The sequence below is a fragment of the Dendrobium catenatum genome, unplaced genomic scaffold (assembly GCF_001605985.2).
Source record: "Dendrobium catenatum unplaced genomic scaffold, ASM160598v2 fragScaff_scaffold_123, whole genome shotgun sequence".
Lineage (NCBI taxonomy): Eukaryota > Viridiplantae > Streptophyta > Magnoliopsida > Asparagales > Orchidaceae > Dendrobium > Dendrobium catenatum.
The window spans coordinates 2,012,852-2,027,098 of record NW_021318585.1 but is presented as its reverse complement, the minus strand read 5'-3'; the positions used below and the strand labels follow the sequence as shown (position 1 = coordinate 2,027,098).

At 34.5% G+C, this 14,247-nt stretch overlaps 1 protein-coding gene across 3 annotated transcripts in view; it reads left to right on the top strand.

Annotated features, from left to right (window-relative positions):
- The first annotated feature begins 623 nt into the window (after positions 1-623).
- The window catches only part of LOC110099570, a 31,545-nt gene continuing 17,921 nt past the window's right edge, over positions 624-14,247 (top strand). The window contains exons 1-4 of one of the 3 annotated variants that reach the window (XM_020826766.2): positions 626-1,203; positions 1,283-1,304; positions 1,395-1,524; positions 1,605-2,090. In XM_020826766.2, coding sequence (XP_020682425.1) covers positions 1,428-1,524; positions 1,605-2,090 — 583 coding nt within the window. In that variant the 5' untranslated portion in view covers positions 626-1,203; positions 1,283-1,304; positions 1,395-1,427. Of the gene's footprint in view, positions 1,204-1,282; positions 1,305-1,394; positions 1,525-1,604; positions 2,091-14,247 lie in introns of all 3 variants that reach the window. The other 2 variants (XM_028698269.1, XM_020826765.2) reach the window with 2 other exon arrangements.

The window sequence follows — 14,247 nt, the reverse complement described above, 5'->3', positions numbered from 1 at the left end:
ATAAAATAGAAATCGAAACAACCGACCACCATCAAAGTATCAAACCAACACTTCAAATATTAAAGATTTAAGAGTTATTCAAGATATTACCAACCGTGTCAAGTCGCAACTGAGAAATGGAGAAAGGAAGAGGATTCAAGGAAGAATTCTGAAGCCAGATCACAGATGTTTCAGAAGATCAGAAGAAGATATCAAGAAGTGAAGAACCTCCATCAGCTCCTCCACGATTCCACGCCTCCACGGCTCCACCCCAATGCCAGAGCGTGAGAGCGAGGAGAAACCGAGAAATGAAACCCTAGAACCGTCTCGACTCTCGAACTCGCGGGCTCGGCCGCGCATTTTATTAAAACGAGTAAACGCGTTATATGCTTCGCGGGTTATTCGGGTCGACCTGCGGGTTGACGGGTTGACCCGAATCCGATTCGAATATATAAACGGGTCAAATCCTTAAACCCGGACCCGACCCGTTTCTTTCACGGGTTGACCCGAACCCGGATTTTTCGGGTCGGGTTAGCGGGTCGTGTCAGGAATTGACAGCCCTACAGTAAACTTTTAGCTTCTCACTTACTCTTCACACCTATTAAATTTCTTAATTGATTCTCTTGCTTTAATTTGCCAAACTTATTAATACAATCAGATGTAGCCTATAAAATAAATTTAAATCTGACACCACAGATCAAGATGTCAGCTCCATGCATCCACCACTATGGACATCTATCAAACAACTGGAATAAACTCAATTCCAATTACAATGCGCGCATGCGCCACGCCACACTAATATACTTGTAATGGTCCAGGTAAGAGGAATGATCAAAATCCTGTTAGGTGTAGGTGTTTATCGAAGAGCGCGATATTGTTACCCTTAAATTTGATAAAATCAATATAAACTTCACGCCTTACAGGCGTGCAAGGACAGCATATTCATCCAAGTAGCAACAGGTCGACCGGTCAGACCATAGATTTGACCAACGGCTTCAGCAATGGCATCATTGTAATATCCAGGAAACGAATGTCCATGGTATTCCGTTCATTGTATTAGTAATAATTCTACACTGGTCACACTATTGCGGCGGTGAGCAGCGGCGAGGTTACCTTCGAACTTCCATCTCCGGCTGTCCTTCTTGTCTTCCCAGTTGCTTGCGGAGGTTGAAAGTCTCTCAATTCCCAATGGACTACGAACGGATTGAGCAACATTCACCAACGGTAAAAATCCTCCAATCTTCTCTGTTTCTCGGACACACACCTCCGATCTCAGCTTTCTCTTTACCCAATGCTATCACAGAAAACAATATTTGATCTGAGAGGTTCCCGTTTGCCGTTTGATTTCCTGCCATTGTTGTCGGCTGGTACATTCTTCCTGGACGCTGACGAGCTCATCCTATTTCGTGCTGCAGGGTGGCGGGTTTTCACCTGGTAAACTCAGGGCCATGCTTCTCGGAGTGGAAAAGAGGAGGCAGGTTGAGAAGGAGGAGCTCGAGGCGAGGTTTTCCCTAACATCTGACATCGGAGAGGCAGAGAACCGGCGTGAGATCTCAATGCATCTTTATTGATTTGCTTCGTGTGAGCTCTATAGCCTGATCTGTGCTGAAGTTTCGTTTTGTTAGGTACGAGCACAGTGGAGAACTGCAAGGATGTGGAAATTGTGAGCCTGAGTTCTAAGATTCCATCACAGGAAGAAGATTCGCCGGACACAGAGAGCGTGTTGTCGGGGTTCGAGTTCCAGAGAGCGGAGCGTGCTCAGCATCATCGGTCGGTTCTCATGCCGTCGTTCTCGAAGCCGGCACCTTCTAAGTGGGATGACGCGCAGAAGTGGATCGCGAGCCCTACTTCGATTAGGCAAGGGAAAGGTTGGGCGGCGCAGCAGAAGAAGACCGGGTTAATAGGGTATTGTGGCAAGCAGCAGGCTGTGGCATCGAAGGTGATTTTAGAAGTAACGGAGGAGCCGGGCACTAAGAAGGTCGATCTGTACCAGGGAAGGAAGGAGATGGTCAGGAAGAAGGGGGTAACTGGAGTACCGGAGGCTTACTCTCTTGTGGACTGGAGCATGAAGTCGGCTCCTATGGTTGAGGACTCTGTGCCAGATACTGCAAGTAAGTAAATTGTCCGTAGTCTGCTTACCCAAGTAAACTTTTAAAAGCATAAATATCTTATTTTGTTGCCTTTGCATACCCGGTGGTTTCTTGCACAAGTTACCTTTGATCCGTTTCTGAATTGGAGAACTTTCCATTTTGAATGCATTAATACATGCTTTTGCCAGGGAAATGATAATTGTCACTCAATCTATAACAACTTAGCATTATGCGGTTTGAAATTCATGATGCTTAAAAGATAAAGTCTAACATACAAAACATAGCTTGGAAATGCTGTGAAATATAATGGCATGCTTGGCTTTGCAGTACACTTGAAGGTATCTCCTTGCAAATAGCATAAAATTAGTAGATCATCCTTATTTTTCAATCATATGTGTTTTAGAGCTTATGGTTGTACAAATGTGTTTAAAGGTTATCTAGACTGAAAAAATAATAAAACATTATTTATTTGTATATGAAAATTTTACTCCACTATATTGTGAGCCAGAATATTTATGAAAGTAGAGACATAATGAGTTTAAATTGTAACTTTATCCAAAAATCCAACACATGCACATATAAGAAAGGATTAGTAAGGATACCTGATTTCTTATTTGTAAAACCCATGAAATGAAACAACCATGGAGCTTGTCCAAGTTAAAATGATTTCATTAGTGTTTATTATTGATTGCAATGTTGCTCTTCCTCTAGGGAAGACACTGATTCAATGTGAAAATATATAATACATATAACATATTATGTGGTTAAAATTGTGAGAACCTTGAGCCATGGGATTTAGATTTAAGATGCCATTTTCTTGTTTATTTGGTCTTACCGCTTCGAGGAGATGAGACTAGAGACTAATAAGTCTAACAAAAACCTCCATACTGATGTTGGGAGTTAGAGTTCGTGTCGATGGTTTGCATCGATCTTATAAACAATAGCATGAAAGTTAGCGATGATAGGTGTTGAAGCCAACAGGTGTCAGTGTAGCTAGGTGACAATGATAAGAAGAAGGCTTTAGGATAAAGTAATGTAGTCAAGAGATTTTGGTGCCATGATATAAGTTGGAGGATCATATTTAAGCGACGGTGGACTGTGGTCGGAGGATCATAGTTGGGCAATAGAGGTTAGAGGATCATAATCGATTGAGATGATTGGAGGACTTTAGTTGTGCGACTAGGGTCAGATTCCTTAGCTAGGCGATGGGAATCGGATGGCCTTGTCAGGAGACTGAGGCCGGACGATCGTAATCGGGTGACAGTGGTCAATGGTTCATAGTTGGGTGACAAAGGTTTGATGGTGATAGTGTCGCAAATCTGGACCCACATTTTGTGATTCTGAAGATAAAAAATATTATTGGGTTGTCTACTATGTCATCTATTGTTATTATTATTATTGAATATTTGTTCTTGTGCACTAACATTTTAGGTCCGCCGTACACCGCACAAAGTGATCAACTTAATACTGGGTAGAATAGGTTTAATTGTCTTTAAGAGTATATATTTTTACTTTTATTTATTTATACATTTCTTGAGTTAAGGTCTTGTATTTGGTGGATACTAAACTTGGTGACTGTACAGACACATACTTAGGGGAGTGAGAAAGTGTGAAAATTAGAAGTGTAATTTTTTGAACTAATCGTACTGTACAATTAGCTATTAGAAAAATTATTATAACGGCTAATTAAAATAATTAAAGCTATTTGAACTCATCATATTATACGATCTAGATTGTACAGGACAATCAGTTAATATCAAGATTTCAGTTGCCAAATCATATTTTAGGCAATATTTTGAAATTCAAAATTTATACTAATCATACCATATGATACATATTGTATTGTACAATATCAGCAAATCTTGCCTAAACTACTGCAATTAAAGGATCGAATTTGGATAACTTTATCTAGTCAGATCGTATTGTACGATTTGACCAATCATATTGTACGACCCAATCTTTATATGGGATGAAAATTATTTGCTGTCAATCATACATGATGATAATCCAATTCGATTGAACTAATCATACTAGGCGATGCTTTATATCATACTGGATGATCAGATAAAATACTTGAACTGATTGTACAACGCCTTATTCTTCGTATAATACTAACATGGCTATTTGAACTAATTGTATTGTATGATTTGGAATTGTGTTGTACGACTAGTGTTGACAAAATTGAATTATTAGGATTTTTTTTGAAGCCTTTTATTTAAGCTCCCTTAATAGACTTGTTTCAAGTCTTTGGTTGTTGAATTTTCTAGAGAGAGAGCTTAGATAAGAGATCTTAAAGAGCGTTGTAAAGGATAAAGGAGAGTTTGTGTGTGAGGGATGAGTGTGAGGGGTTTTCACACGGTTGCTCCGAGCAAGCTTTTTTCTTATTTCATCCAAGTGTCTTGCTTGATTTTTTGGGTGGTTTTGGGAAGAAGATCACCAGCTCGAAGACCGTCGAGGTTTTTTTCCTTCACGTGGAGGGTGAAAAAGGATTGCTAGGTTTTCTATCTTTACTAGGAGGGTGAAAAATGATTGCTATGTTCTTTGCCTTCACCAGGAGGGTGAAAAAGAGGTCAAGGTTCTCTGCCGCATCAGGTTGGTGAAAAAAATTATAAGGACTTCTTCGCCTAGTTGATGGGGCTAAAGGTGAGATACGAAAGTTTTAGTGCAATACTCGGAGAGTACTCTGGGGAGTGGACGTAGGTCATTATTTGACCGAACTATTATAAAATTCCAGTGTATTCATTCCGAGTTTTACTTTTATAATTTATTTTTCGATGCTTTAATTTTTTGGAAATTGCATGTTAAAAATTATTTTTTTGATGATATATTGATTAAAGTAACTCATCATCACCATAGTTATAAATCTTGTTTCATTTATTTGCTTTCGCATCGGGGAATAATATTGCTTGTTTTTAAGTATTAAAAAAATCTCAAAAATTATTTTGTGTTAAAGTAATTTTTAAAAACAATCAATTTCACTCCCCCTCTTGGTGTGCCTAGGGATAGTTCACTGAGGTTTAACATTCTACATCAAACATTCAATTGGTATCAGAGCGGTTCTCACAATTAGCTTTTTAGAAAACCTTGAGAAAAATGATCCATTGCACATTTCGGTTATAGAAACATCGTGAATGGTTATTCTATAACTCGTCCACCTTTATTTAATAATAGATTGTTTGATTTTTGAAAAATTCACATATCCACTTTCTTGCAATCTATTGATTTTCACATGTGGCTTTTGGTACAAGAAGGTTATTCTGCACCCTTTCGTTTTGTTAATGGCATCAAAACTGAAGTACCGTTTAATGAATGGAGAAATGAGGATACGAATTTAACTCAATTAAATGTAAAATATTTGAACTATTTTTTCTATGCTCTTAAGTCTGAACTCTGAAGATAACATGAGAGTTTCTACCTGTACCACTAGCAAGGACATTTGGGATAAACTATGTATTACATATGAATGTACTAGTGAGGTCAAATAATCTAAATTAAACATTTTATTGCATGTTATAAATTCTTTTGCATGAAATCTAATGAAACCATCTCACACATGTACACTAGATTTACTCAAATAGTGACATCCCTGCATGCATTAGGTAGAGAACTTTCAAATTTTGAAAAAGTGATCAAATTTTTTTGTTTTCTACCTATTAATTTATTAGTTCGGTCCATACAGGACTGGCTTACAGACAACAGGGGCGGAGAAGTTCCGCCTCTTGCATATGCTGATCAAACCGCCTAGTTCAAAAGAGTAGATTAGGAAGGTTTTAGGAGAAGTTTAGGAGGGAAATTGGAATGTAGAGATTGTTTAGAGATTTCCTTTTGGATTGTATGTATTAAATAGTTTGTTTTCCTATGGTTAGGACATCTTAAATTTGGCTGAAATTTAAGATCTATAATCAGGTGATGGTTTATTGAAGGTTGGATAGTTTTCCAATGGTGGCGTTCAGGTAGTGGTTCAATGACACTGGTCAGTTGATGTTCCAATGGTGGTGGTTCAATGGCAGTGTTCCAATGGTGACGATCATGTGGTTGTCCAACTACGACGGCAGGTGTTGTTTCAACGATAGTGGTTGATCAGTGGTTTGTTGACTTTTAGATGATGATTTGGCGGTGGTGCTCTGAAATCCTTAGAGCCTCTATGCTCTCTTAAATCTTAAGCTCAAGTTCAAGCTCAGACTCTAAGCTCCTCTTCATGTAGAGAGTAATGTTCTGTTTATAAATTTTTTAAAATAACACGCCCCATAAATATAACCAAAATCTAAAACACTATATCCGATAGCCTTTATTGATTCCCTCGGTCTTATACCATTTCTTAAACATTTAAGTCTTAATGATGTGAAAATCAAGCAATCTTAGGCTCGTTCATACTTGTCAATGGTGAATGGTGCACCACGGTGCAAAGTTCCTCGTGGAGCCATGGTGCATAGCGAACAGCACGACACGTGCTATTTTAAATATGGTGCACAATATAAAATAATAAATATATATTTATTAATATTAAATACCATTAAATAACAAACAATAGGTTGATTAAAATAAACTTTAAGCATAAATATCCTGTTAAACAACAAAAATGTCAATTTTAAATACTACAAAAACTCACATCAATAGATTTGAGTAGGGTTTAAGCATAATTTAGTCTAAATCCCGCCAAATAGCAAAAATGATAGCTTTAAATCCTTTAAATTTTTAATATTTTATTCATTTGATATTTAATTAATTAATAGTTAATTATTAAATTAATATATAAACCTAAAAAAAATTATTTATAATTTATAATTTGAAATTTATAACATGTTAACAAAATATTGTGCACCATTTGTGCCTTGCGTCATGTGCTGTGTGATGCCTTAGAATCTAAATTGAAAAAAATATTAATTTATTCTTTAAATAAATAATTATCAGAACTATTTTATATCATCTATCAGTAATAAATAACAAAATAGATTTTATACTATAAATCATCTATGTACACATCTATATTCATTTCAAAAAATTATAGACACTATTCATGACTATAATAAAAAGAAATAGAACTTGAAGAATTTAGACCTGTCTCACACTCCTGCTCCCCTGCAATGACATGAAATCATTTAACCACATATAATGAGCTTAAAAAGGCCAGCAGGTTATCAAAACCTACAACTGAATTCAAAGCACGATAAAGAAACAATATGCATGTTACCAATCAAATCATAGCAGTTGTATCTATAAAAGTCAAATCTAAGTATTATGCTTCTCTTTTAATGGCCAACATTAACAACAACAACAACAACAACAACATCAAGCTTTTATCCCACTACGTGGGGTCGACTACATGAATCCTTTTTCTTCATTTCTATTAAAAGTCAAATTCTCGTTTAAATCTAATAAGGAAAGGTCATTCCTAATATTTTCTAACCAAGTCTTTTAGGTCTACTCCTACCTTTCTTAACATAAGTCAAATCTAATACCTCTACTATACTCTCCTAACCGGGTCATCGGAAGGCCGCCGTTTTATGTGACCAAACCATCTAAGGCGACTCTCTCTAATCTTATCTTCTACTGGAGCTACTCCAATCTTTTCACATTTATGCTCATTTCGTATCTTATCTCTAAGGGTAAAGCCACTCATCCACCTGAGCATCCTCATCTCTGCCACACTTAACTTAGTATTATGCTTCTCTTTTAATGGCCAACATTCGGCACCATAAAGCATTGCAGGCCTCACTACCATATTATAGAATTTTCCCTTAAGTTTGAGGGGTACATTTCTATCACATAACAAGCCCGATGGATTCCTCCACTTCAACCATCCAACTTGAATTCTGCTGATAATATCCCCATCTATTTCACCATCACTCTGAACAATAGATCCAAGATATCTAAAACGTGTACTCTTATTAATGACTTGATCGCCCAAAGTCACAATCCCCTCACTAGGTCTATTACTACTAAAATTACACTCCATATATTCCGTTTTAGATCTACTCAAGCGAAAACCTTTAGACTCTAAGGTTGACCTCCATAATTCGGGGGCATTTAAAGAATATTAACAAAAATATTTTTGAGAGTAAGATTCTAAATCTTAAGATTTTGTTTGTGCATGAGAAAGCTAATGTTATGTAGGAAAAAGTAGCTAGTGATATTAAGAATATTGCAAAAGATATATTTGAAGTATCAAAGGAAAAAATAATTAATAGTAAAAATAGTTGGTGGTGGAATCAAAATATGTAAGAAAAGATAAAAAATAAGAAGATTTGTTATATGAATTGGTTTAGTTGTAAAAATTCTGATAATTATAAAATATATAAAGTGGCTCGTAAGGAGTCTAAGAAAACAATTTGTAATGCAAAGATTTTAGCTTTTAATGATTTATAAAATAGATTAGATACTAAGGAGGGCGAAAGATATATGTATAAGTTAGCTAAACAAAGAGATATGAGTAGTAAGAATTTAATTCAAGTGAAGTGTATTAAGGATGAAGATCAAAGTTTTAATCAATGACCTTGAAAAGCAACAATCTCCTCAAACTATCTGGCCACTGATCCGTTCAAGTCAATGGTTCATTAAATAATGTAATACATGCAGAATTATCCATTGAGATTTGTTTGAGAAAAAGATCAAAATGATTCCTTGACTCTTTATGAAGGAATAAAATAATCCTCAACTATATTATGACTAATTCAATCTTTTTCTCATACTTGTTTTAATGATGTTAAATATAATTTCTAGTTTTGATCTTGCATTTGATGATCTAAATATGGAAATCCAATTGGGCGGAGAACAATGATTCTCCTTCTAGGAGGAGAAAAGTCTCTCTCTCTCTCTCTCTCTCTATATATATATATAATATTCGCTTTTCTTATATATCTTTTCTTGCATGCCTGAAAATCTTCTTTAAGATGTTCAGAAGGTATGTAAAGTGCATAGTACATGGGATGCATAATATTATGGTGAATCCCTTCGGTGCTGGGAAAAGGCTTGTTGCACGGAGGAATGGTGTTCTCAGTATAGTCCTTATTCTCTGTTGAGGAGTTCAGTTGCTTTCTTTATCGAAATATTTGTATTTAGAGGTACAAATCATTAATAAAAGTTATTATTTTGGCATCTTGAAGGAATACACCAAAGATCATTGAGGTTTTGAGCTCCGATGGTTCAAGCTGCAGCCAGATACCATCCTCTAGAGCAGATCCACTACAAGGTTTGTGAGCTCATGCCATTTCCTGTCAAGAAGAATATTAGAGAAATTTCTATCCTTATAAATTACCCTCTTTATAATAAAAGGGCATTACTTTTAAGAATTGATAGTCAAATCCTCGTTGTTTTTATTTCTTCTTAAATTAAGGACTGGAAAAATACAACAACAACATCAAGTCTTTATCCCACTATGTGGGGTCGGCTACATGAATCCTTTTTCTTCATTGTGTCCTATTAAAAGTCAAATTCTCGTTTAAATCTAATAAAGAAAGGTCATTCCTAATATTTTCTAACCAAGTCTTTTTAGGTCTACCCCTACCTTTCTTAATATAAGTCAAATCTAATACCTCTACTCTCCTAACCGGGTCATCGAAAGGCCGTCGTTTTATGTGGCCAAACCATCTAAGGCGACTCTCTCTAATTTTATCTTCTACTGGAGCTACTCCAACCTTTTCATGTATATGTTCATTTCGTATCTTATCTCTAAGGGTAAAGCCACTCATCCACCTGAGCATCCTCATCTCTGTCACACTTAACTTAGTATTATGCTTCTCTTTTAATGGCCAACATTCGGCACCATAAAGCATTGCAGGCCTCACTATCATCTTATAGAATTTTCCCTTAAGTTTGAGGGGTACATTTCTATCACATAACAAGCCCGATGCATTCCTCCACTTCAATCATCCAACTTGAATTCTGTTGATAATATCCCCATCTATTTCACCATCACTCTGAACAATAGATCCAAGATATCTAAAACGTGTACTCTTATTAATGACTTGATCGCCCAAAGTCACAATCCCTTCAGTAGGTCTATTACTACTAAAATTACACTCCATATATTCTGTTTTAGATCTACTCAAGCGAAAACCTTTAGACTCTAAGGTTGACCTCCATAATTCAAGTTTACCTTCAACTCCCTCTCTAGTCTTATCAACAAGAAGAATATCATCAGCAAAAAGCATACACCAAGGTACATCCTCTTGCAAATGTCTAGTGAGAACATCCATGACTAAAGTAAAAAGATATGGGCTTAAGGCTGATCCTTGATGTAACCCAACCGAAATAGGGAAATACTTGGTCAATCCACCTTGTGTTTGAACACAAGTAATAGCTCCTGCATACATATCTTTAATGATTTGAATATAAGCATTATTGACTCCTTTCTTTTTAAGAACTCTCCATAGCACTTCTCTTGGAACTTTATCATATGCTTTTTCTAAATCAATAAATATCATATGTAGATCCTCCTTATTTTCTCTATATTTCTCCATCAAACCTCTTAATAAATGTATGGCTTCCATAGTCGACCTACCCGGCATGAATCCAAATTGATTTTGAGAAACATTAGTATCACGCCGCAACCTATGCTCCATAACTCGCTCCCATAGTTTTAAAGTATGACACATTAACTTAATACCTCTATAATTCGCACAATCTTGTGCATCACCTTTATTCTTAAAAATAGGAATTAACATACTCATTCTCCACTCATCTGGCATCTTTTTAGTCTTCAAAATAGTATTAAAAAGTTTAGTAAGCCATGAAATTCCTTCATCTCCTAAGCATTTCCACACCTTTATTGGAATATCATCAGGTCCAACAGCTTTTCCACCCTTCATTTTCTTTAAAGCCTCTTTAACTTCAGTTTTACTAATACGCCGATAAAAACATAAATCTTTATTTTCATCTAGGGTGCTAAGGTCACTATAGTCAATCTTATTTTCACAATCTTCATTAAAAAGTTTAGCAAAATATCTCATCCATCTTTGTTGAATATCATCTTCTAAGAAAAGTATTTTTTGATCTTCATCTTTAATACACTTCACTTGAACTAAATCCTTACTACTCCTATCTCTTTGTTTGGCTAACTTATACATATATCTTTCTCCCTCTTTAGTATCTAATCTATTATATAAATCACTAAAAGCTAATGCCTTTGCATCGCATATTGCTTTCTTAGCATCCTTACGAGCAACTTTATATATTTCCCAATTATCAGAATTTTTAAAATTAAACCAATTTTTATAACAAAGCTTCTTATTTTTAATTTTTTCTTGCACATTAGGATTCCACCACCAACTATTTTTACTATTAGGAGCTTTTCCCTTTGATACTCCAAGGACATCTTTTGCAATATTCTTAATATCACTAGCCACTTTTTCCCACATAATATTAGCATCCTCATGCACAGACAAAATCTTAAGATCTAAAATCTTATCTCCAAAAATATTTTTGTTAATATTCTTTAAATTCCCCCATTTAATCCTAGAAAATTGTTTTACTTTATTTTTTATTTTATGCCCCTTTATCTTAAAGTCCAAAACTAATAATCGATGTTGGGTACATAAATTTTAACTCGGAATAACTTTACAATCTTTGCAATCTAAACGATTTAATTTTTTAATAAGAAAATAGTCAATCTGGGTTATACTATATCCATTTTTATAAGTGATGAGATGCTCATTCTTTTTCTTAAATAAGGTATTAGCAATTGAAAAATCATAAGCTAAACAAAAATCCAATATGGTATTACCACCTTCATTCGTTGTTCCAAATCCATGGCCACCATGAATGCTTTTAAAATCATCTACCTCTCTACCAACATGTCCATTTAAATCTCCTCAAATAAAAACTCTTTCTTCAAGAGGTATCTTTTGTATTAATTAAGTCATTCCAAAATTTAATTTAGAACTCATATCCAAACCTACTTGAGGAGCATAAGCACTTATAATATTAACGATCTTATCATTAATAATAATCTTTAAAGGTATAATTCTATCTCCAATCCTATTAATTTTTATAACATTATCCTTTAAACTATTATTTATAATAACACCTACACCATTTCTATTACGACTCCTACCCGAATACCAAAGTTTAAATCCTAAACTATCAATTTCCTTAGCATTCTCTCCAACCCATTTAGTTTCCTGAATGCACAAAATATTTAACTTCATATGAATTATAATATCTATTAATTCCATTAATTTTCCTGTAAGGGAACCTATATTCCAAGTTCCAATCCTAATTTTAGTTTCATGGACTAGCTTTTTTGCCCACATCCGTCCTTGATATGAGAACCCTTGCCTATTTAACACTGCACCCGGGCGCGGGTGCAGTGGCCCTTGCACACTTGTCACTGTATTCAGGCCATACAACGCGTCGCTTCCAGTAGACGCCATAACATTAACACAATTTCTTAAAGGATTCATGTCATTATCATAAAATTCACATATAGTAGTAGAATCTATAAACACTAAAATACTACAATACGGAAGTTTGTAAAGCAGTAAACTAGTACGAGTATCAAATTTATAAAGCAATTGTCATATTCGTAATGCAAATCAGTAAAGAAATAAGATAAAGCTTTGAATCAAAATATTGGTAAAGACAGTTGAAATCAAATCAATGTAGTAAAATCATATAAGAGTGTTCACATGCTATTCAGTTATTATCTATCAGCATTAAATCAGTATCTCAATCTCAAGCTCAATATATCAATCACATGCTCAATAATTCTATACATTACGTGCTCAATATATCACATGCTCAGTATCAGATAATATCAGTAACAATAATAATTCAGTGGCAGAAATAGTAGAATAATGCAATAACAATAAATTCGTGCAAGGACAATAAATCCGTACAATATAAGAATAATGCCTCAAAACATGTATTGCAGTAGTCACGTTAAACAAGTAGAAGTCTTGACTATCACGGTATTTTTCAGTGTTAGTAAACCGTTGACTCAGTAAATAGAATCGTCACTCTTTGCGCCTCGGCACAGTAGTAATTTCCTTATAACTCCCAATCAATCTATCATGTGAATTAATAGAAGATAATATCAAACCACATCATTTAAAGGAAAGCCCGTCGGCGCACTATCCTATACAGGTCAATCAGTCTCCAACCAACGGGTTAACCAGACTTTACTTATTTGTTTCACACACACATATTATTATCATGATACTATAACAGTAATAACGACCAGTTATTACTCAAGCACATATCAACATATATTTTCAATACATTGCAGCAAATAATTCATAATTGAGCTTTATTATGAAGATGCAAAAATATCATAATGGTAGACAATAAAAATCATATTAGGCAAAAATGCACAATTTCAAAAAATATTCAAAATACTAGGAATTGTATAAAATGATATTTTAAGACTTTTCTTGTATTACATTATTTTTAAGGTCTAAATATATTTCGGATAAGACAAAAATTGCTATATTTTCAAAATCATTTGGTGAAAATCTCAAATAAATATTCAAAATATTCATAATCATGATCTCTATAAAATACAAAAAGTTACGTGGTGAAAATTTTGCCAATATAAAGTTATTCACATTTTTCGTTAACGGAAACACAATTTGATCAGAAAAATGTTAAAAACACAAAATTTTAGAAATCAAAATTAGGGTATGGATTCCTTACAGCAAGTCGAGCAATTATCCCAACTGATCTGACGGACGAAAATCACACCGCGGCCTTCAAATCCTAGGTTTTCCTTCTTTCTCTTTCCTCACATTCCTCTCTCTCTCTCTAAAACGCTCTGTTGCCGAAATGCTTTAAGGAAATCATGTTTTAATAAAGTTTTATAATGACATCAAATATTTTAATAAAATAATATTATAATATTAATATAATATTTAATTTAATTAATTCTTTAGTTTAAAGTTCATATAAATCATTTCAGTAATTTAAAAATTACAAAAAAATATCCATAAAATAAAACATATTATTTAAAAAATATTGGTGAAATCGGTTTGCAAAATGGACACCTGACAATCTCGAAATCCTAACTTGTACCGACATGTACCAATTCCTCAAGGATTTTCACCGGTGTCCAAAAATTATAAAAAAATTAGTGTAAGTAAAATACTTCAATCAAAATACCATGGCAAAGACGGATTGCACTTTGGAGTTATAATGACTCCAGAAAAAAAAAAAAAAATAGCAAAACCAAAATACGAGCTATTAT